At 41.9% G+C, this 24,431-nt stretch overlaps 1 protein-coding gene across 2 annotated transcripts in view; it reads left to right on the plus strand.

Annotated features, from left to right (window-relative positions):
* Window positions 1-7,375: 7,375 nt before the first annotated feature.
* Window positions 7,376-24,431, plus strand: part of GNA13 (G protein subunit alpha 13) — a 40,175-nt gene continuing 23,119 nt past the window's right edge. For both annotated transcript variants that reach the window (XM_034790289.1, XM_034790290.1), the window contains exons 1-2: window positions 7,376-7,756; window positions 12,305-12,531. In XM_034790289.1, the coding sequence (XP_034646180.1) occupies window positions 7,393-7,756; window positions 12,305-12,531 (591 nt within the window). In that variant the 5' untranslated portion in view covers window positions 7,376-7,392. The remainder of the gene's footprint in view (window positions 7,757-12,304; window positions 12,532-24,431) is intronic.

Below are 24,431 nucleotides of genomic sequence, written 5' to 3' on the forward strand. Positions count from 1 at the left end.
TTCATTTGTCAGGAGTCTCTGGTGTAAATTCAGCTGAGATCAGCTTTGCAAATGACACCAAAGTCAGAGAGGTAGCAAGTACACAAGAGGTCAGAGATGAACTGCACGGAGACCTGTTGAGATTAGAGCACTGTGGGCTGCTGGCAACATGAAGAGTTTCGATACTAATTATGGAGGAAGGCTAGTACTCCATAGTTAAGGTTGCAGCAGGATTTCTCTTTAAAGTCCAATTTAAATGTAAGGGTCTAAAACTAGGGAGAGGAAATAAACTACTTACACACCAAACCATTCTCTTGATTAGGCATCAACAGATAATGATATTTCCTACCTTACATTATTAAATGATGACACAATTACTCAACTGCCATTAGATCCTACTCCTTATAAAACACGTGCTTCAAAATCAGCATATGAATAAGCACCCTGAGGGGGCTGAAGCATCCAAAGAATAGGGCCAAAATCAGGAATGGATTCAGGGCTCCATGCTGTGAGTCAGAAAAGTCCGGGCACCTCACCGAAAAGCTGCTCTCCATTTGTGGGCCAGAAAGGTTGCCCTGCTGAAGCAGAAGCATCAGAAGCAGACAGCCGACTGTCCTCTTAGATCAGATGTAAAGTGGCAGTTAACTACCAAAGACTAGAAATCAGTAAATCCTGGCCTGTGGTGGCTGGGTAGATTTTGAGTTTCTTTGATTTGATTTTGTGTGCGAGTCTGTTGGGACTTGGGCATGAAAACAAGGGGCTAAAAGCATTGGAGGGAGCCAGGCAGAATTAAGGCAGGAACTGTGCAAGATTTCCTTCCCACTCATTGATTTTTGCCAATTTCCTTGCCACTCATTGATTTCTGCCAAGGCACAGTACTAACCTGCTGCGCTCCTGCAAATTCAGTCCAGAAACATACTTACTGGGGAAATCACTTTCTCTCCTGTCTCAATTTTAGAATGGAGCCTGTTATACTTATGTAGTTACGTGCTTCATAAGAGTATTGGGAAGCTACATTTTTTAGGGCCAGATTTTGCCCTGCTGGTCCACAGATCCCTGAGTAGCAGTGGCAACTGCAGATCCTGGACTCGCGAGGGCCCACAAACTGTTACCTCTGTGTGTCCACCAACGTGCCACAAGACACCACCCTTCCTCATCTCTTTTTGGCGAGGAGCGGGCAGAATGCTAGATGCCTGGAGGCAGAATAATGCAGAGAATCCTGCCTGGGGTGAACAACTCCACACCATACCCAATGAGGCACCATGCCTTAAAGGCAAAATTGAATCCTTAATGATTGAAAAATGCTCTAGATCTTCTGACAAAATGCATAATAATAAAAACTCCACAGCAGCTTAATCCAATGAAATGGCAGGGAAAGATCTCATTAGAACCTAACTTTGTGTCATTGTCCTGATGTTAAAGTGCATTGAAATTAAAATCAATCTTGACAAATCTGTTCAGTCTATTCACATCTAACTAGTCAATTCTCCTTGTTCTCTCCCCTCTGAATGAATAGTACAATGTTTGAAAGAGGAACTCTTTTTAATTCTATTTTTTTAAGAGCAAAGTATTTGTTTTTGGTTCCTAAATCACAATCTGCAGTTTGCAACACCAAAACCATGCAGTGTGTGACCCCCTTCTTATCTGAGGAATTGAGGGATAATAGAAATGACGCAAGTAGAATGATATTGTAAGCATGTCAAGCATATACTTCAGACTGAATTTCATTATCTAGCTTTTTCACCAGTACATCTCAAAGTTCTTTATGAAGGTCAGTATCATTATCCCCATTTTACAGATGGGAAAACTGAGGCATAGAGAAGTAAGCAATTTACCCAAGCAGTCAGGGGAAGAGCTAGGACTAGAACTCACACCACCGCTGTTCCAGACTAGGTCTCAATCCGCTAGGCCATAGTGCAGAAATGAAGATGCTTCTACAGCAGCAACATAAAATCTGTGAGCAGGAAGGGGCTGTGTTTGTCTATTTCCTATCTCCCCCACAGACAGGCCTGGCAGCAGTAGCGAATTAGCTTTGGTGCTGGCATAAGTGGGCACAGCGCCTGCTGACTTCACTGGGAATTGTACCTGCCTAACCAAGGCTGAATTTAAAAATCTCACTGAAACACACACATTGCAACAAACAAAGCAAAAGCAAATCATTCATTCCAACAGGGAGAGACTTTAAAAGTGATCTGGAAATGGACACAAAAGGATGGAGTTTCCATCAGATGAGTGGGATTTGGCAGGTCTGGGAGGCACATAGTAATGAAGGCACAGAACTCACTCAGTGGAGGTAATCAGGTCATGGTAAAATCCCTCCTTGGACTGGACATTGCATAAAACCTTGTCTACATGGGAAAGATTTGAATCTAAGGTGTGAATTTAAACTGATATTGTTATACAACCACCCTTGTAAACACTTTTCTTCCAGTTTAGGAGTGTGTGTGTGTGTGTGTGTGTGTAATATCTCTATTTGTTTAACGGTATAATTGGTAAAACTTTCCCATAGACAAGGCCTAAGGCTTCGTTTCAAGGAGACAGAGAAGCAAACAAGCTGGTGGGGGAGTTGTTATGCCAAGTGGTGTAGGAAGAGACTTGAGTAGCTAGAGAGTTTTCACCCCTGGTATTAAAAACAATGGTCCAGTTAAAGTCCTCTGAACAAAAAGTAAAACCTTGGAATGCATTTATCATGCACTCTCCTCTGAAGTGCAACAAAAGATAGGAGTTTTGGGAACATGACACTAGAATGAGGAATCCGAGGAGGTTCAGGCTTCCGCTGTGATGTTTACACAAGGGTGGGGATGGGAGGGAAACAAAGAGGAAATGGAACCTTTCGTTCTTTATTAGCATTTTATCAAAAATGGAGAAAGGGCTTTAACATCTTTAAGACTTGATTATTAGCTCATATTACAGGAATGGTCCCCATTTACGGATGGAAACCCTACAACTGCTAGGTGGAGTGGTTAGTGTAGGCTCAAGGGAGTGCAGAGTTTGCAATCACATATTTGATCTGCCTCAGCTTTGGTCATGGTCATTTTCGTTGATCACCTGTGCATCACAATGGGAATTTAAGCTAACCTACCAACATACGGCCAGTTCCTCGGGTAATTGCTACTACTCAATTGACTTAGATGGAGGTATAACCGCTTTACACCAGCTGAAGATCTGGCCCAAAAGGTTAAAGGGCAAAAAGGTCAGTCATCTTTTTCTTATAGTTTCACTAGTGGCATATTTTGGGTCGTATTGCTCAAACACACACCCAAACGTCATATTGTTAAAATGCATGCACACACTGGTCAATCACACACAAACAAAACAAAAACTGAGCTACGTGGTGCCATTTTTACAGTTACTTGTCATTTTTGGATCAGTCATATTCTTTAAAGGCACACAGACACATACAAAACTCACATCACAGTAAAACAAACACAGGTGCATGGGTCATCTAACTCAGACACATGCAAGTACACACCCATAGCACCTCACATCACTCAGACATGGTCATATACAGGTCATTTTACAGAAACCCACTCACTGATTATATCAAACATTCCTTTTCTCTATCCTTTCCCCATCCCTTAATCCCTAACTTGGGCATCTAGCACTTTTTCCTCTTTCAATACTTTTCTGCCTTTTGTTCTCTTGAGAATATTTTAGGTTTGGAAAAGAAAAAAAAGCCGGGGGAGGGGGTGAGGGGAGAAATGGTTGTGGAAATTGTGACTGTGTTTCATGTGGGGAAACTTTGGCAGTTTATTGGAAAAACTATTTCCTTTAAATCAATACTTAAAAGTATCAAAGTTCACATTCCAGAATACTGGGTATGGTTTGTCTGGAAGTCTTGCAGTGAGTTTATCATGGTTAGAGTCCGTAAATACTAAGGATTAGATTTTATCGGTAAATGTCAGTAAACATTGTCCAAAGAGCCATGAATTTTGGGGGCCTACTTTTCTGAGTGCTCCCTTTGAGCCCGCTGGTAAACAGCACAGAGAGACAAGAAAGGGGTAGAAGCAGGCGAGGAAAATCACGGTTGTCCAGCAGAACAAGATAACAAAAAACCCATTCTGGAGAAAGGGAAACGAGTATAAGGCATTATGATCAAAAGAAGTTAGGCTTCTAACTTCTACTGAGGCTCCTAACTTCCATTTAAATCTTTGGAGGATTCAGCCCTTACTGTCTGTCAGGCAAGCTACTGACCCGCACTTAAAAATCTTGCGTTCATTTTTAAACGAAGACGGTTGAGCCAGAGTCCCCATTTCTGAAAGTCACAACTGCCACCGTGTATCCCCTGCACATGTAACATCAATATTATCCTCCCGATCTGATTTTCCCCTTGCCAGAATGAATTACCATCTCATAGATGAGAATTTACTCAGAGGGGAAATAGAAATAGTTGTTTGAACAATAAAACAAGCAATTCAACCCTGCTCCCCAATTCCGTCAGAGAGAAGAACCAGGCCTCTGCACTACCCTTCCAGCGGGATCTCACAGACTGTTTCACTCTCTGTCTAGTTCTCCATGGTTCTGTTGATTTCATCATTTTCCTTCCTCTCTCACTTTGCATCACTTCACTTTCCCATCCCTCACCCTGTGTTCTTCTCACACAGTTAGTCCTGCAGCCTATTGGCTGTTCCTCACTGCCTGTTCCCCGACTTCCTGTCCTGCTCCAGGGGGTCAAACTGCTGAAACGACACTTCTTTCAGGCTCCTCTCTCGAGCTGCCCACTCCCAGCTGTCCAGTTCTGACTGTCACCATCCAATTGTCCATTTCCAGCAGTCACTCTCAGCTCCCCAGACCCTACTGACATTCCCTGTCCCAACTGTCAGTCACTCCACATTTCCAGCTGTCCACTTCCCAACTGTCAGGAAAACCTCCAAAGCCTTCTAATCACGATATTGCCCCTCTTCTTTTATCAAAGTGAGTGTCACGGACTGACAACATCCTGGAATATTGTGGACAAAGCTGAAGTTGGCCTACAGTGTTTTGAAATCATGCTCCTTCAAACCATCACAGACGCAGAGCTGCCCTGCATATTGTGTTTAAATGCTCAAAAGAGATTTGCATTTACAGATACAAATAAACTCCTGAATTGTTCCATTATCAGTTTGATGTACACATTTCCATAGGTACTGGAACTAGGGATTCCGGTGCACCCCCTGGCTTGAAGTGGTTTCCCTCATACACCGGGTTTACAGTTTGGTTCAATGGCTCTCAGCACCCCTACTATACACATTGTTCCAGCACCCCTGTACTCTTCTGCTTCTAATTATCCCCATTCCTTAATTAATTCCCTATTCACAAGTGACACCACCTGCTCCACTATGCCTACGCAAACACACTGTGCAAGATTCCCTGGACAATTATGTTCCCTTTGCTCTGGCCTGGGAGAGTGACTAATTGTATCTCCCCAGCAGGAATAGAATTGATGTAGTGGCTCCTACATCATTTCCTTCATGTGTAAGAAAGGTCAGAGCATGTTTTGCTATGATTATCCTGAGCTGGTGGACAGTCCCACCCGAGATGCTCTAACCCAGGGGTAGGCAACCTATGGCACGCGTGCCAAAGGCAGCACGTGAGCTGATTTTCAGTGGCACTCACACTGCCTGCGTCCTGGCCACTGGTCCAGGGAGCCCTGCATTTTAATTTAATTTTAAATGAAGCTTCTTAAACATTTTAAAAACCTATTTACTTTACATACAACAATAGTTTAGTTATATATTATAGACTTTTTATAGAAAGAGACCTTCTAAAAACATTACAATGTATTACTGGCACATGAAACCTTAAATGAGAGTGAATGAAGACTCGGCACAGCACTTCTGAAAGGTTGCCGACCCCTACTCTAACCTTTAGCAAGACCAGACTTGGAGGAAGGGAAAGCTGAGCAAAGTGACTTGCTCCCTGGTAGCCTTTCTTCTGCTGCATCGACTGGATCTCAGCTGCAACAGGAAATCTGGCCACTTATTTTATTGTAGTAGTTATGATCCGAAAAGTGACTGTAGAAACGGCAGCCTCTTACTCCACAGATCTGCTGTCTCTGTGCTAATCTACTTACTTTATTGAGTAAACTAAGTTGATTCATGTTTAGTCCTATGAGATGTGTTAGATCTGAACCACTAAAGGGAGACTGGTATGCATTTTGGTCTGGCTATGTAACTTCAACAGAATGGCCAGATAAGATGTATTTGCAAAATATTTATTATTACTGAAATGTGTGGACAGAACCCATTTTGACATTCTGATCCCAGGCTGAGTTTGCAGTAGTGGATGTTAGAAAAAATATCTTACTTGTAAACTGAAGATGTGTAATATGGAATCATAGAGACACCAAAAAACAAAAGTAAACAGGAAAAAAAATGGAGCCACATGATGCCATTTTTCCAATGACTTGTCTCTATTTGGATCAAAACATTAGAAACTGCCCCACCCCACAAAAAGTCCATTTTTGAGTCTTTCCAAGCCCCAAATGACACTATTACTACGACAGCGAAGTGAACATGAAAGGGCAGCAGAATCTGGTAAAACAAGAGAAGGGTGAGTGTGCAGGCAGGCCTTGAGAGAGAAATGTAGGGCTCGGTGTCACAGGAGCCACACCCCTCCCATTTCATCCCAGTTACAGATAATGTGGAAGCCCCCATGAGCAGGGCTGCCCAGAGGATTCAGGGGGCCTGCAGCAAAGCAATTTCGGGGGCCCGTTCCATTAAAAAAAAGTTGCAATACTATGGAATACTATATTCTCATGGGGGCCCCTGCAGGGCCCGGGGCTAATTGACCCACTTGCCCCCCCGGGCGACCCTGCCCACAAGCTCCCTCGTTCCCCCCTCTCTCATCAGCCCGGGGCACACCTGTACATGCACGAATGTCCCTGTGTGCACAAATGTGTAAAAGCACGTGTGTGCATGCACGTACACCAACGGGTGTGTTTGCAAACATGGTTAGGGCGGTGTGGGTGGCACACAGGTGCGCTGAGTACACACACTTCGCAGGCCTGCTTGTCTGGGGTCCTGCTCTGCTCGCACCCTGCGCGTGCCGCAGGACACAGCCACGGGCTGTCGCGTTGCACGCGCGCGGGGAGCACGCATGCGCAGACAGAGGCGCGCGGCCGGCGGGACGCTGTTGAAGGCGGAGTCGCCCCCAAATACCCTGGCTCGCGCGACGCCCTCCCATGAGCTCCGGCACCGCCACACCCCGCGCAGTCGGTCCCTCCGTCCCGCCCAAATAGACACGGCCGAGACCCAATAGGCGGCAACGCTGTCACGTGATGGGGCTGGGTCGCGGAGGGGAAGGGCGATCACGTGACGAAGCGCAGGCGGCGGCGGATAGGGCGGCACAGTCACGTGGCGGGGGCGCGCGGAGGCCCGCCCCCGCGGTCACGTGTCTCTTTCCGGGCGGCGGCAGCTGCGGCCCGCGAGGCGCATGTGCAGGCGCCCGCGCCGAGGGGGCCGTTGGGCTGCAGCTGCGGCGCGGGGCGGCCGCTCCCTGGCAGTCTTCGCTAAGATGGCGGACTTCCTGCCGTCCCGCTCCGCGCTGTCGGGCTGCTTCCCCGGCTGCCTGCTGACCAGCACCGAGGCCGAGCAGCAGCGCAAGTCCAAGGAGATCGACAAGTGCCTGAACCGCGAGAAGACCTACGTGAAGCGCCTCGTCAAGATCCTGCTGCTGGGCGCGGGCGAGAGCGGCAAGTCCACCTTCCTCAAGCAGATGCGGATCATCCACGGGCAGGACTGGGACCGGACGGCCCGCGAGGAGTTCCGCGCCACCATCTACAGCAACGTGATCAAAGGTGGGCGCGGGGCCGGGCCGCGGGGCCGGGAGAGGGGGCGGGGCTGGGGGCCGGCGACCGGCCTCCCGGGACGCTGGCCTGGGGTCGGCACTAGTGTCCGATGGCGGGAGGGGGAAGGTCTGAGGGGCGGCCGAGAGAGAGCGCGAGGGGGGGGAGTGGGTCTTGGGGGGGAGGGGACGAGAGGGGGGGTATGGCCCCCCCCAGGCGAGGGAGTTGTAGGGGGGAGAGGTGAGTGTGTGGGGCGGCGGAGGGGCGAAGTAATTGGTCTCCAGGTGTGGGGGTGGGGGGGAGAGAGCGCGCGCGGGGCTGTGCCGGGGAGGTGGGGGGGGGGGAGAGAAAGCATGGGGGGGGTTGGCCCCCGGCGCAGGGGGGGGGGGGATGAGAGCATTGGAGTGGGTGGGGCACAGAAACCCCACCTCCTGCGGGGGTCACGAAGAGCCTTTATTGGACTATTACCTTCCTCCGACTTCTCCAAGCAGCAGCCCTGTCTCTTACCATCTGATCGTTTGCTGCCTGCTCGGCTTGGTTTTATTTCAATCACTTCACACTTTTATACAACCCAGCACTAGTTTATGCAATAACCACTGAGGGGAGAGTCTCCGGGCTGGCGGGCCACCCTACAGGAAGCAGAGATAGCCTGGGCTGTAACCAGTGACGTACCGTGCTCTCTGATGTGAGGTTCAGTATTGAGGGATTCTAGCTTATTGTGGAGTAGTTCCCTAGCTTTGTTCATGCAAAACACATACAAAAAAATTCATTCTGACATCTTTCAGCTTCACCACTTCCTAGTAAGGTGTCCCAGTGTGGAAAGGAGTAAACAGTGCACTTGAAAGTTTATATATATGTGTGTGTGTATGTATGTGTGTGTGTGTGTGTGTGTGTGTGTGTGTGTATATATATGAGGTGTCCTGTGTTTGTGGAGAGGGATTTGCATATCAAATTGATTTAGTAGAAGCTGCATTGCTGTAAATGTGGAAACTTAGACTGAACTAGTTGTTAAGAGAAGCCCACATATTCATCCTGCTCTGTGCTCCCTCCAGAACCAGAGTGCCATAACTGAGATGTGCATGTGAGTTTATCCGATTGCTGTCATCCTTTTATCTTTTTCTTACCCAAGCCCCTCTAAATTTTTATCTTCACTCATCTCATTTTCAGATTAGACTATAAAGTTTTCAAGGCAACAGGGATAAGATTTTCAAAATATATAAGTGATTTAGGAGTCTTAAATCCCATTTTCAAAGTGTGCCTGTGATTTAGGAGTTAAGTTCCATTGACTTTCAGTAAAACTAGACTATAAGCCTAAAAGTCACCCTTGGAAAAAGGGACCTAGACTCTTAAATTAATTACTCAGTTGAAAATTTTACCCCTAATCTTTGTTCCATTGAGTGCCTAGTATGTGTTCAGGAGCTGCAAAAACTAAATAATAATGCTTTCCCTTACCCTGAGCAAATATGTATTGGGCAGATGCTCGGGGCAGAGTTCTGTTTGTAAATTCAGGTTGTTCTGCTGTAAAACAGTATGCAAATAAGGGCTGCAGTTTAATCTTCTAATACTTTAATTTTCTTTTCATTTGCCAATCTGGAGGGTATGGTTAAGTGTTACCTGAAGAGAATGAACGTTTTAAAAATAGTTTGTATATCACCCTCATGATAAAATCAGACATTTTTCTTATAGAAGTGGTTCTCACATGAAGATATTTTGATCCCATGTGCCTGTCCTGTACTTGCGTCACCATGCTGATTTCCTCTTTTCAGACTTTCTCCTATCTATCAGTAAATCTGATGGTAGCATTAATCCCTCAGTCATGTTATTTTTTAGTAATACTGTGTAGATAGATTTTAAAAGGTCAAATATTAAACTAGTTTAAATTGCTTAGTTCTCTTTTCTTTAAGAATTCATCAGGGTAAAAAGTCAGAGTAGGGAAGTAGTGTGTGTGTGTAATGGCACTAACCATGATTAGTTGTTATAATCAAATCAAAGTCTATATCTTTAAGAACAGAAATCTACATTTTATGAAGTGTTGATTAATGTCACATTGGTAAACGTGTTGACTAACAGTATCTCTGAAATCTATAATTTCAGTGTTGCTACTGTCTTTAGGCATAACTAAAGGAGGTTTTGGAACAAATTGATACATTAAACTGTAATAAGTCACCAGGACCAAATGGTATTCACCCAAGAGTTCTGAAGGAACTCAGATGTGAAATTATAAACTACTAATTGTGGTATGTATTGTTTACATCAGCCTCAGATGACTGGAGGATAGGTAATGTAATGCCAATTTTTAAAAAAGGCTCCAGAGGCGATCCTGGCAATTAAAGGCCTGTAAGCCTGACTTCAGTACCAGGCATATCGGCTGTAGTAAAGAACAGAATTATCAGATATAGAGATGACTCTTCCTCAACATATTGTGTTCATCACGGCTTTTGTAAAGGGAAATCATACCTCACCGCTCTATTAGAATTCTTGAAGGGAGTCAAAAAGCATATGGACAAGAGTGATCAAGTTGATATAATGTCCTTGGATTTTTCAGAAAGCCTTTGACAATGTTCCATACCAAAGGCTCTCAAGCAAAGTAATTTGTCATGAGATGAGGGATGGTCCTCTCAGGATCAATAACTGGCTAAAAGATAGGAAACAAAGGATAAGTATAAATGGTCAGTTTTCACAATGGACATAGGTAAATAGTGGGGACCCTCAAGGATCTGTACTGGGGCCAGTGCTGGTCAACATATTCATAAATTGTCTGGAAAAGGGAGTAAACAGTGAGGTGGCAAAATTTGCAGATGATACAAATTTACTCAAGATAGTTACATCCAAAGCTGACTGCAGAGAGTTACAAAGCGATCTCATTAAACTGGGTGACTGGGCAAGGAAGTGCAGATGAAATTTAGTGTTGAGTACAAAGTAATGCATGGTGGAAAACATAATCCCAATTATACGTAGAAAATTATGGGCTCTATCTTGCCTGTTATCATTCAAGGAAGAGATCTTGGAGTCCTCATGGTTAGGTCTCTGAAAGCATTTGTACAGCAGCAATTGAAAAAACTAACAATGTTAGGAACCATTAGGAAAGAGATAAGACACAATATCATAATGCCACTGTATAAATCCATGGTACCCTGACACCTTGAATACTGCATACAGTTCTGGTTGCCCCATCTCAAAAAAATGTATTGGAACTGGAAAAAATATACAGAAGGACAACAGAACTTACTAGGGCTATGGAACAGTTTCCATATTAGGAGAAATTAAAAAATTGGGACTGTTCAGTTTGGAAAAGAGCCAACTGAGGAGGGATGCGATAGAGGTCTATAAAATCATGAATGGTGGGGAGAAAATGAATAAGGACATATTACTGTATTTATCTCTTCACATAACACAAGAACCAAAGGTCACCCGGTGAAATTAATAGTCAGCAGGTTTAAAACAAGCATAAGGAAGTACTTCTTCACACAGCCCACAGTCAACCTACAGAACTCCTTTCCAGTGGATGTTGTGAAGGCCAAAAGTATAATTGGGTACAAAAAAAGAATTAGATAAATTCATGGAGGATAGGTCTATCAGTGGCTGTTAGCTAAGATGATGAGCGACGCAACCCCATGCTCTGGGTGTCCCTAACCCTCTGACTTCCAGAATCTGGAACTGGACAACAGAGGGTGGATTATTGTTCTTTTCTTTCTCTCCAAAGCATCTGGCATTCGCCACTGTTGCAAGACGGGATATTGGCCTACATGGGCCATTGGTCTGACCCGTATGGCCATTCTTATGTTCTTATCTAACAAGTATAATACAATATATGGAAACAAGGAGATGCCTTAAAGCAGGACACTAGAGACTTCATTGTATTCTGAAATGGTGCTTAGCATAACTAATTTATAGGCCTGAAATCTTGGGCTCTTGCCAGATAAAGTCAACTGCCATAAACTGGCTTCAGAGTTTTGACAAGTGACAAATAGGCCTTGTAAAGTGACGAAGTGAGTGAAGTAATATATTTTACTGGACCAACGTCTGTTGGTGAGAGAGACAAGCTTTAAAGCTTATACAGAGCTCTTTTTCAGGTCTGAGAAACTAACTCCTTGTCATTTGTGTCTCTCTGACTGAAGTTGGTCCAATAAAAGATGTTACCTCACCCAAGTTGTCTCTAATATCCTGGGACCAACATGGCTACAAAGCTGCATACAAATAGGCCTTGTGACATTTTTAATTTGCCAGCTCAGATTGCTTACTCTGTCGTTTAGAATATTATTTACGATCCATACTAGTCATAATAAAAGATAAAAAATCCTTGTAATATGAACCTTACAATAATGCTGGTTCTGTTCTTCATAAGGATCTTAATTTTCTGATTGCAGATATTGACAGCTTTCATAGTATGCTGAGATACAGAGCATTAATAGCTAGGATCCCAGCCCTGCAAATATTTACACATCATGCATATGGTTACATGTGTGTTTAAGTCTTTGCAAGTTCAGGGCCTAGTGTAATAACTAGACATGGCAGATATGGAAAGTATCTAATCATGGCACTTTTCCATTTTTTTCCAAGGTGTGAGAGTCCTCGTAGATGCTCGAGAGAAACTTCATATTCCCTGGGGAAATCCTGACAACCAGAATAATGGGGATAAGATGATGGCTTTTGATACTCGGTCAACAATGGTGGCACAAGGGATGGTGGAGACTCAGGTTTTTTTACAGTACCTTCCAGCAATAAAATCACTGTGGGCAGATAATGGAATCCAGCATGCCTATGACAGACGCAGAGAATTCCAACTGGTAAGCTGTGGCTTTCTTAATACTGTCAATAAAATCTGTATGATGCATTGTTCCTGTATCATTTTTCAGTAAACACTAATTTAAATCTGCCTCCTTCAGGCTGTTATCGTTGATGTATAATGTATATCATGAGGCCTACCTAAAATACTAGCCCATGGAATTACAGATTAGTTATAGCTTTTACTTTTAACCAAGAAAGACAGATCGAGCTGAAACAAAACATAAGGAAGTATTAGTCCCCACTTTGCAGATGACAGAGGCGAAGTTCAGTAAGGTTGACTTGCCGTCATGCTCTGAGTCTGTAGCCGACCTAGAATTGAATCTAGATGGTTTGTCTCATTCCAATGCCTTAACTGCAAGACCATTCTTCATCTTTGGTGCATTGAAACTTTTTAAAAACGATGTGGAGAAGAGAATTAATACCTAGTATTTTGTGATTATTCTTCCTTTAAAAAAAAAAAAGGTGGTGTTATACACTTGATTTTTATTAGAAAAAGGGTTTTTAAACCACTCTTCTCTATTCCAATCTGAGAAATCTTGCAAGCATTCCCTCTGTACATTTCCTGATTCATGAGTGTTATTTTCATGTGATCAGCTATTTTGTTTTGTTGAAGTTCAGTTGGAGATATGGACTTCTAGTTGAATAGCTTGATTCTAGGATGGGTAGGTGTTTGTGTGGGATGGCAAAAGAAACACAGGGTGATTAACCCATTGGAAGTTGCATTTTTAATATAAGTGATATGGAAAGGAGACGAAATTGTCATTGTGTCTTTAAACGAGGAAAAGCCTGGTTCTGATTGAAAATCAAACTCTAGCATAGAATAACATTAAGGTGATTTTCCTAAATAGTAGAAGTTCTGATATAATTTACAAATAAAAATTGTGCATTTGTAACCTTGATCCCTTCTAAAATACTACTTAGTATGCAGGTGAATTTGCCTAGTGTTGCATGCTTAGTAACAATGGGCTTCCATGTCTTCACTTGCTAAGTAATGACTGTAGTTGAGATTGCATTGTGTATCCCATGTAATTCTCGGATTCGTTTTATTTGACTTCAGGGGATTTGGATTTTCAGATTCACTACACATTATGTAAGTAGTTGACCATGCATACTCACTAGACACCAAGTTTAAGGACTAGCCAATCTTTTACTCTCTCAGCCAAATTTAACGTTTCCTCTCCCTCTTTGATTAAAAAATAAATAAAAATCAAAATTTAAGCTCAGACATCTATAAAATTTGACTTTTAAAAGTTCCCTCTTAACACTAAAATGAGATAGCCAGGTGGAACTTTTATCAGAACCATAAATGTGTAGTTTTAGAAGGGAAATTTGGAATGTATAATACTTTAAATTGCAAGCATGATTTGATTTTTGGCTCATCTCTAGTGGAATAAATTTAGAGGAAAGAAGATATGTTAACCCATCAATTTCATTCTTTTACACCAAGTTTCTCTTGTTACTATTGTGCTTTTTAAGTATTCGCTTTTTGTATTATATTGATTGGTATATAAAAAGTTAAACCACTTCAGTCTTGGATACAGGAACTCTGTATTTAACTCTTTGTTTAGTATATCGCTTCTCGGCTCTCTGAGCTGTGGTACAAGTGAAGTATCTCAGGTGACAAAGTTCTGCTACCTACACTGATATTGTGAAACAAAATGAAAATTCAAAGTTAAAGCTGATGCTGTTGGACTAGCCTGTGACAGTGAACTGTTGCAGTACATAGGAATGTCAGAGCTTGCACTTTTTGGCCACTACTGTCGGTAGATTAAGGCTAACATTTTCTTAACTTGATTTTTCACTTGCAGTCTTGTTACAATTTAAAATACACAAACCTAGATTGTTAATTTCATAGTCTTACCTCAAATATGGGAGTTATTTTTATGAACAATAGACCATGATGTCTCCTAAGCTTTTATGGGTTATTGTATACACTGATTTAACATAAGCTGTGAAAACACTGTTATAAATATGTATTGGCCTGAGGCTAGACTGGCTTCTAGAGAACATAAATTGGGTGAGTATTCAGGCAGTAGGAATATTGTGGACCAGCTTAGTAGCAATGCCATATGAGACTAATTCCTGGCAAATGTGCTGTCTGTGTTATCAAGATGTTGGACTGTTGCTAAGGCAAGTGTGATTGGCTGTAAAGGGAGTCTGGTCCAACACAGGAAGTTGAAGTGAAACATGGCTTTACCTTCAGAAAGAATTATAAAGGAGTAAAAGTTTTATCAGTGCTCGGGATTCTCTTCTGGTGTGGAGATGATATTCCTGATAAAGTATTTACTATATATCTATATCTAGATATAGATATCTAGATATTTAAAAAAAAATTAATGAATATGCTCAGTCCTTTAGAGCAAATAGTTCATCTTGAAAACCTTTCATGGAAAATCTTTTCATTAGTCACACTTGGTGTTTTTAATCAGTCTTTAAGCTGAAGAACTCCTCTCCCTTACTATCTTCATTTCTTCCTTAGTCCATCAAGTACACTTTGACGACAGTTGTGACCTATGCACAGTTTTGTTTTGAGTAGGAGCTAGAGTAGGTGCACTCTTCTAAAAGTCACCAGAAAGACTGATTAAACTGTCCCCAATTAGATTCTGTATGAATGTACATCTGTTAAAGAGGCTACATTTCTGGCCTAACCATCTGTATTTTTAAAAGTAAGTTATAGCAACTGCCTTGACTGAATTAAGACTTCAAACTTTTGTTTATACTTGTATTGCTTATTGCCAAAGTTACTTAAAAAAATCTCATTCCAAGGTGTGTATGCCAAGTTGTAAATGAGAACCTAGCTAAATATCAACATATTGAGTGCAATGTGTGTGTAATCATAAGGAGACATGGTTCTTGCCCCAGGATCAAGATCAGCTCTGTCATGTACCAATGGATGATATGCCAGTTTGGTAAAGTACAGGGTTTTTGATGGCATTGCTGAAAGGCTTCGTAGAGGTCTTTTTAGTGGGTTTGATTAAGAGGAGGGTTGTTCAAGCATGTGGCATGGTGTGGGAGGAACATATGGAAGGGTTGCATAGGAGGAAGTCTCAGGAGTAACTAAGGCAGTGGGAGGGAGAATATGAAGACATGAGTAGAGAGGTAGACAGATGAGTTGTGCAAGGCCTTGGAAGTAAGGACTAGAAACTTGAACTTGATGGGAGCACAGGATGAGATGCATACAAGAAAAATTTGCACTTGCCCAGGCCTTGTTCACCTCACAATTTGACAAAGGCTGTTGTGGGGGGATGATGTGACGCCGCTGGAGGAGTTGGATTTTTGGAGATGTAGAAGTAATGACAGGATTTGGTGAAAGTGGAGGAGAAAGGAGTGGAATATGACATTTGAGGTACTGTAGTGAAAGTTTAAAGGTCACGGACAAAGTTTTCAAGAGAAGATGAGGTTCAGTTTTCATTGCCCTGAATTTGAGGTTGTATAGAAACAACAGTTAGGTGGAGATGTTGCAGGTGTAGTTATGAGACTGGACAGAAGGAAAAAGGTTAATGAATAAGAATGGAGTCATCTGTGTGGACATAGTAAACTGAAACTATGGGAATGGATGAAATTTGTGTGCATGAAGGCAGAAGAAAACCAGCTGAGAGCAGAGCAGTGAAGGAAATGAAGTGAGTGAAAGCAGTGAAGATTGCCCAAAGAAAAGAGTGGAGGGGAGAGATCAACTGATTTAAGTGACAGAATATGGAGGGTGAGTACTGAGAAGAAAGGCAGGTTGAGAATGTTATATGAGGTACACCTCAAACTTGTTTGCAACAGTAGAAGAGCTCTTAGGAGAGAGCATTGAGTTTGTCCTTATAACAAATTGATGAAACCTGGGGGAAGGAAGGTTTTGAGGAGAGAATTAGAGCTAGAGATGGGAGCATGGCATTGAAGAATCAACCTTATAGCAGTGCTGGTGGGATGCTAAAACTCAGTTGCAGCTTCTTAATAAGAGGCAGGGTTACTCTGTGGAACTGATGATTTCTAATCCCTGCTTTGCCACTAATTGTTTTGAGCAAACCATTAACTGGGGTTTCTCAAGCTGCAAAATGGGGATGTTACTTGCCTACTTCAGAGGTGCTTATGAAGATCCATCAGTTAACCACGCTTTGAAGATGGAAAGAGCTATGTAACACTTTTATAATGACTAATTATCCTTCAAACAAAAAAATTCATTTAAAAACCAATTCAGGCTGTTCAAGTGATTAATCCACTAACACAGTTTATAAAGCCAGGAATTTCCTAGTTAACTTCTCAGCCATTCCTTGCCTTCATCACGTTCCCTTCCCACATCCACCGCACTCATGCCACCTCTTCCCTCTACTCAGACCATGCAATGCTAACTGACCACAATCACTGGCTGTTGAGAGAACCCACAACATCCCACATTTCTATCACCTAATAAATATTACAAACTTCTAAGCCAATACATTCTATTCTAAACTGTTCCCTCTGTCTACCTGAGTCATGTTGGAAAACATAACCAGCTAAAATCTGCCATATACACGAACAATCTCCTTCAATGCAATACCAAGTCAACATTCCAATCAGTTACAAAACCTCCCTTTGTAACCACTCCACGTGGAGGGAGTGAAATTTGCAGTGTTTTGTGTGGAGGTGGAGGGAGGAAGCGTGTGTTTTTGTGGGTGGTAGATGTGGAAGAGGTAATGTGGAGAAAGTGAAATTACAGTTACAGATTTCAAGTGGTGGCTGACAGTTTAAATAGGGATTTCCTTGCTTTTATGCTTGTGTTGGTGGAATATTGGCTTGTTCAACTTAAACTGTTTGCTCGTTTGGGGGGTGGGGGAGCTCTCTTCAAAGTTACTGGCAGCTGAAGGGGAAACTTCTAGTGCCAGTGCTGTCTTGCTTTTATTACTGAGGAAGGTGCTTCTGTGCAAGAACACAGGTGGGAGAGTGCATGCTAGTAGAAGGATCCCAGGGCAGGTTAAGGGAAAAGCAAGCTCCCAGCATGGTGGAGAAGTACTCTGGTAGGAGTATCTCCAGGCAGGATTTCCTTCTAGGATTTTCCCACTTTTTTGTGACATAGGCAGGACAAAGCTGAAAACTCAACTTTTCAGTCCCGTCATTACTTTGACTCAGATTTTAAAGGATTTGCATCAGGTGAAAAAACTTTGAGATGGATTTAGTTTTGGTATCAGCACTTCGTGAGGTATCCTTTCCCCATTTTGCATACTTTGAGTGACTATTCATCAACACATCCCTTAATAATCTGGAGATATGATTTTTTGCTCTACTTGTGATTTACAGGGATTGGTGGTGTTAGGGCTAAACAGTTTTAAGTGCATGGATGCAGTAATTCCACCTTGGTCTGTGGAGTCACCATTTACAGAGAACTGCAGCTAATACCAGTGTTGAAACAGGGTGGAAACAACTGGATATGCATTTTACCTCTGGATTCCTGTTTACTTGTGGCATTGCCTCTAAGCGAGATCAGATTACGGTATAGAAAACCGGAAAAGGCGTGTTCAGTTAGAATCTTTCTTGCTAGTTTTGCTAGTGTTTCTCTGTAGCTTTACATGTTGCAAAGGAGAGGGGAAAATCTTATGGGATATTGTCCATACTGAGTTCTCTGCCTGATTCAGCTTATTATGAGGAGATAAAATGGTACAAGTAGTCCTGATTCCAGATAGGCTTCTCTCTGGAAGGAGTGAGTCCCTAAATGGCTTGATGAGAGTAGTGAACAGAACTTATGTAACTATTTTTTATGGGACTGGGTTGCTGAAGAGATTGGTATTGAGATAAGTAACCTCTCTCCTCAATGTCACTGGCTTGGAAGTTGGTCCAATAAGATATTACTTCACTCTCCGTTTCCCTCTAATATCTTGGGACCAGGGACATTGCCATTTATGCTACCCATTTTGGGGGTAGGGTGGCAGTAAAGATTGCATTGCCTATAATTTTGTGAAGTGGGGGAGACAAACCACTTCCAAATTGTCTTTCACAATGTCTTTCAGATCTTCAGAAGAGTTTTAAAGTTCTTGAGAATTTGCTATGTATTCTCCCTCTTTAAAAACAAATTGTTGACTTTAAAATATCACAATTTGATTTTGATTATAGGACTTCACATTTGGGTTAAGTCTAGTTTTAGACAATATGAAGAGGCCTGAATTCCTATATTAGAGTATTCTGGGCCTCTGGCCCAAATGTTGGCAATTCTCCAGGCCTCTTAATTTCTGTGGGTATATCTACGGCACAATATCTGCAGTGCTGCAATTACACCACGATGGTGTAGACCCTTACTCTAGTAACAGGGTTTTTTTTCCATAGCTGTAGTAAATCCACCTCCTTAAGGTGGTAGCTAGATTGATGCAATACTTCTTTTGTCGACCTAGCGGTGTTAAGTTGACATAACTATATCTCACAGAGCATGAAATTTTTCACTGCCCCGAGTGACATAACCAGGTCAACTAAGTTTTAAGCATAGACTAGGCTTATGCAAACAACTAGATACTCTGATTTTTATAACACTTTTATTGATCTGAATAATCTTCATTCCAGTGATACTTCATGCTAATTTAAGTGCCAGCTCTCCTCATTTTCCAAAATGGGGCTAGTTTCCCTTTCAGACATACAAGTTCTGCAGTAACTCCATTCTGGCTCTGCATTCCTTCCTTATCCAGCATTCTTTCCTCCTTGCTTATGACTTGTTTCTACTTTGCAATTACTTTAAATTTTGTAGCTGAGTCCTGGTGTGGTATAGCGCATTGATCTCCTAGTGAGAGTTGGTTTTGTTTGCATTGTAGAGCAGTTTGTTCTGCAACACATTTCCAAAACACGTAGAAAATAAATTTCATGCTGCAAGTTGGTAGGCTGTGTTCTGAGCAAGCAATAGTGTGCTCCTGGTGGCCTTGTTAGTCTTGTATGCTGCCTCTTATGGTTGCAATTCTGTATCTAGCCGATGATGTAAAGTCTGTTCAGTGTGGTTTGTCTTTACACCTACTAGTTGTTTCCTTCTGATGCATTTGTTCCTTTTGTAAAGGCAGCTGATAAAATGGTTCACATGCAGTTTGGGATTTATTAAATATGGACTATATTTTGATAGGTATGGACTGGGTATCCAGAATGTTGCAGTTGGCATGCTGCTTCTACACTTGGGAGATGCAAACTCTTCCCAATCGAGAACACCACTGGCGGCTTGCCAGGGGAAGACATTTAATTTGCATATGCGGACTACTTTATAGGGCGTGGTAAATTTCATGGGGAGAAGGATGGCCCAGTGGTTGGGGCACTGGCCTGGGATGTGGGGAGACCCAGGTTTAATTCCCTGCTCTGTCACAAACTTCCTGTATCACTGTAGACAAATCACTTAGCCTCTTTGTGCCTTAGTTCCCCATCTGTAAAATGGGGTTTCTGGAGAGGAGACAGGCTCCACCGAGATAAAATCGCCACCCATTGGAACATCCTGAAAATGACACGCCTACAACCAAGTCAGTCACGGATACATTTCCTACAATCTCTTTAATTCAAAAGAAATCTAACCAATATCTGTTTTATTAATAAACTAAAAAATGTCATCATAGCCCAGTGATATGACACCAAGTGGTAATTAGGAGACTAGGTTTTAATCCTGACTGTGCCATTGATGAGCAGTGTGCTTCTGGGCAAGTCACTTGATCAATCTTTTTAGATTCTCTTAGCATTTTGTCATAGAGAAGTGAGAAGCACCAAAAAGTTAGACTTGTTATAAAGTCATCCTTGTTAAATTTGGTTATAGAAATGAAATTTGACTGTCCTCTTGATTCTGTGTATATCTGTGCAATGGTCAAAAAGCCTGGTCTGAAAGGAAAGGTTTTTTTAATATCTGCTGGTGAAAGGTAGTGACGTATTTTCCAAAGCTACTAGATTACTTGTGGTGGTCATAGTTCAAGGTGTCTCTGCTGTTGATTTCTGCAGTAATTATTTCTGCAACTTGTGAAAGCCTGTTGGAGCAGCCTTTTCCACACTCTGCTTGCAGTGCGGTGTTTGAGATGTTGGCATAATGCATTCAGAGCTGACTTCCTTGTTGGCCACTAAACTTGAAGGTAGCCTGTCTTGTTGGATCACATTACAGGGGTAAAGATGGCAGTGACCAGGGGACTAGGTAGCTTAGGGATTTTTAATTGGATAGAGAACTATATATCTCTCAGTTGTCAGTAGAAATCTAGCCCAAAATGGTGGTAACAAAGCTCACTGTTGCACTGTATAGGTGGAATAAATTTGGTCTCTGTGCAGTTCTAGTCATTCGTGTCAAACAGTACCTCCCTTGAGAACAAGGTTGTCATTTTCAGCAGAGACCAAGGAATGAAAGACTGTGGAGAGTGAACCTCCTTTGCATCTGGATAGTGACTTCCTTGAGGATTGAGGCAAACTGGCAGGGCAGTGTTGGGTGTGGGAAAGCTTGTGCTGCTATTGCCCATGCTGTACCTGCTCCTTGGATAAATAGGATTCAAGTACTCAGAGCTGTCAAACTTGCACCTTCTCATGAGCATTGAATTCACAGCGACTACACGGTATTACAGCTAGTTGCTTTCACATTTGTTGTAGACCCAGACTCTACTAGATTCTTTTTTATTTAAAATGTTCCATGTTCAGTCCATAACCCTTCTACGAACCTAGCGTAGCAATAGAAAGTTGTAACTTTGAGCATCTTCCCCAACCCACAAAGCAAGTGTGAGGAGACCGAAGCGTGGCGGACCTCACTGCATTGTCTAGGAGGAAAGCAGTAGAACAGTTGAAGTGCTGCTGTTGGCTCTGGCAGCAAAGTAGCTGCTGCATTTGTTACTAAATAGTTTAATTTACCTAAGCAAACTGATCTGCCAATTCAGTTTGCATTTGCTGGTCTGTTTACTGATACATTGTGAAATGTATGAGTGTAGGACTGATCTGGAGCTTGTACTTTTTACCAGATCAGTAATACTTGTAACAGTGCTGTTGATCCTGGATATTGAGTATTAAATTAAGTTACAACGAAGTCTTACATTATTCTAACACTAGGTCTCCGTTTATTCCAGTTTTTTTTGCCATTAATATGGAGTAATGAGAGGGAAGGATGGATAATAGGAGCTTGGAACATGCACTTCTGCACTGAACACAAGCAGCTTTGGTTGTCAAATATACTATAGCCAAAATATCATTATTAATGAACATTTGAAGTTTGGAATCTATTCTCCCTACTAAACTAAATTTACTACATTGATTAAATGTGGGGGGGGGGGGGAAGCAAACCTTAATTACAGTTGCTGGCCGTCCCCTGTAGATGCACAAAGACCAAGGGATGGGGGCTTGGCAATTGGAGGAAAGGCCTACGTTACACAGGAAAGTATTTATCTGTGGAGGTATTGGAACTGATGCATGTATTCATGACAAATGTTACATGCATCTAAAAAGAGTAAGGAATTTTGAAAGCTAAAGAATTCAAGGTATTTTCTAAAAATCTCATGACCCATTTGGCCTCACAGAATCCTGAGCCCATGATAGATTTGGATATTTCAAAGCAAGCAGTCTTGAATGCTAAAAGATAGTGAACCCATTCAAATAAAACGCCCACTTTCACAACCTCTTAACCCAGTGTGCCATACTTGCTTTAAATGTCTTCCCTGAATTCATCTGTGCCTGAAACTAAGCATGATAAATTTCAATGGAAAAGGAATTGAGGAAATTATAATGTAGTGTGGAAAATAAAGCTGGAAACATCACTTAACTAAGGCGTTGCTAAGGAACTGGAAAGACTCAAAAATCTCCTTAATGGGCTGCTACAGGATCAGAAATGATACACAGCAAAGTGATAGTCTAATTGTATTTGCATAAACAGACCTGAACTTCTGTATTGTATCCCTTCCCTAGGAGTGCCACAGCAATAGTTTGAAAGTGACTAGAATCTCAGCAGTTTGAAATTGATTAGGAAAACACTGCTTGTCAGAGCACAGATATCATCATCTACTGCTGACTGTTGAAGGGGAGTGGATGCAGAAATTCTAGCCAAGAAAGTGAGAAGCCCTCTGGCAAATTAACATCAGATAAAACGTGAACAGAATTATGCTCTATTTGACTGTCTTACACCGGGTTTCAGATTTTTAATAAGGATTGTTTAAACCTCTTTCCAAAAGCACAGAGGAATTCTTGCCCTAGTACAATGGTTCCTCAACCAGGCGTACGCAGAGGTTTTCCAGGGGTACATCAACTCATCTAGATATTTGCCTAGTTTTACAACCAGTTACATAAAAAGCACTAGTGAAGTCAGTACAAACTAAAATTTCATATAGGCAAGGATTTGTTTATACTGCTCTATATATTATACACTGAAATGTATAGTACAATATCTCTATTCCAAGTGATTTATAATTGTATGGTAAAAAATGAGAATAAGCAATTTTTCAGTAATAGTGTGCTTGTGCCAATTTTGTATTTTCAATATCTGACTTTGTAAGCAAGTAGTTTTTAAGTGAGGTGAAACTTGAGGATATGCAAGACAAATCAGAGCCCTGAAAAGAGTACAGTAGTCTGGAAAGGTTGAGAGCCACTGCCCCAGTATATTAATTTCTGTTGTGAAATCCCATAACTAATGTAAAATGTTGGTTGCCTTATGTGGCATATGGGTGCTGTAGGATTTTCTGAACGTTTTGACTTCGATATTTAGCTTTTTATTTCAAGGATTTTGTAGGCACAGCTCTTATGTCAATTTTTCAATGGTTAATGCACAAAATTAGTGATTTGTCCTGCATTTTGCAAACTGTAATGATTTCACATCCTTAAATGTAATCAAAAGGTTCATAAGTAGTCAACACACTTGTTACACAAAATGTTTGTTTAATCACTTTGGTTTAAGCTTCTTTGTTCAACAAAAAAATTAGAACTTTCCCTTACTCAGTTCAAATAGATTCTCCTAGATGTAGTCAAAGTGACTGACAGAGGTGGTGAAAAGTATTTGGTCTGCGGTTTTTCTCATAAAAGATTGAAGGGGGGAGTGAATTCATGCTATTAAATAGAATCCTCATAAAGGATACTTACCCCAAGTGCATGAGTCAGTCCATATTCTTATGAAGTTCTCCTTTCCTAGTGCACTTGTCTTCTGCATAGCATACACAGCACTAAATGTAACAATTTCTAGTTTGATTGGCAGTTCATAGTATGGGAAGGTGATTTAACAACATTACTGTTCTAACCTTTGTAACTCTTATTCTAATGCAACACACTATAGTGCTAGCATGTTTCCATATGTCAGATTAGTGCTTCTCATACTTTTGGTACACTTGAGAGAGTCCTTGCCAAGCTCTGCAAACTAGCTGCTTTTTGGAAAGGAGCATAGTTCTGAATGATGAGCGACAGACTTGCAGACTCACTGCTGCCTCAGGGTTAGATTAAAAGCAGTTTGAGTTGCAAATACATGAAGTCATGGAGCCAGGGGGTCAGTGCACTGAGGGAAGAAAAAAATGTTTACAGTCTGGTTCCAGTCTGTTTTGCACATAAAACATCTGAAGTTTATAGATGCTTCCAGAGTTTAAATAGTAATTGGGAGGTGGCAGTTTGGTCTTGGATAGTACGTGGTCAGTACTTGTTCCCAGTTGATTTCTGTAGTAGTTAGAGGATGCCCTGGCCTGAAATGTGTCAAATCATTGTAGAATGAGATTCCAAACAGTCATAGTTCAAAAGTACGTATGTGCCATGCCCCATCCTCCCACCCGCTGCAGGCAAGTACTTCCATAAATGGCTCTAAGATTTTATATGGAGGGAGAAGATGAAGAAACTTCTGCACTAAGGAAGTGCAACAATAATCATTTTGACAGAACATCCCATTTCTTTACTTTCATGGGTTGGCTTCTATTCTGGATCTGGCAAACTAAAACAGCTGAGTGCTTAGTATATAGATCATTTGGTATCCTGGCACTTGCAAGTCCTTCACGTCACACCC

The sequence above is a fragment of the Trachemys scripta genome, chromosome 14 (genome assembly GCF_013100865.1).
Source record: "Trachemys scripta elegans isolate TJP31775 chromosome 14, CAS_Tse_1.0, whole genome shotgun sequence".
In the NCBI taxonomy this organism is placed as follows: domain Eukaryota; kingdom Metazoa; phylum Chordata; order Testudines; family Emydidae; genus Trachemys; species Trachemys scripta.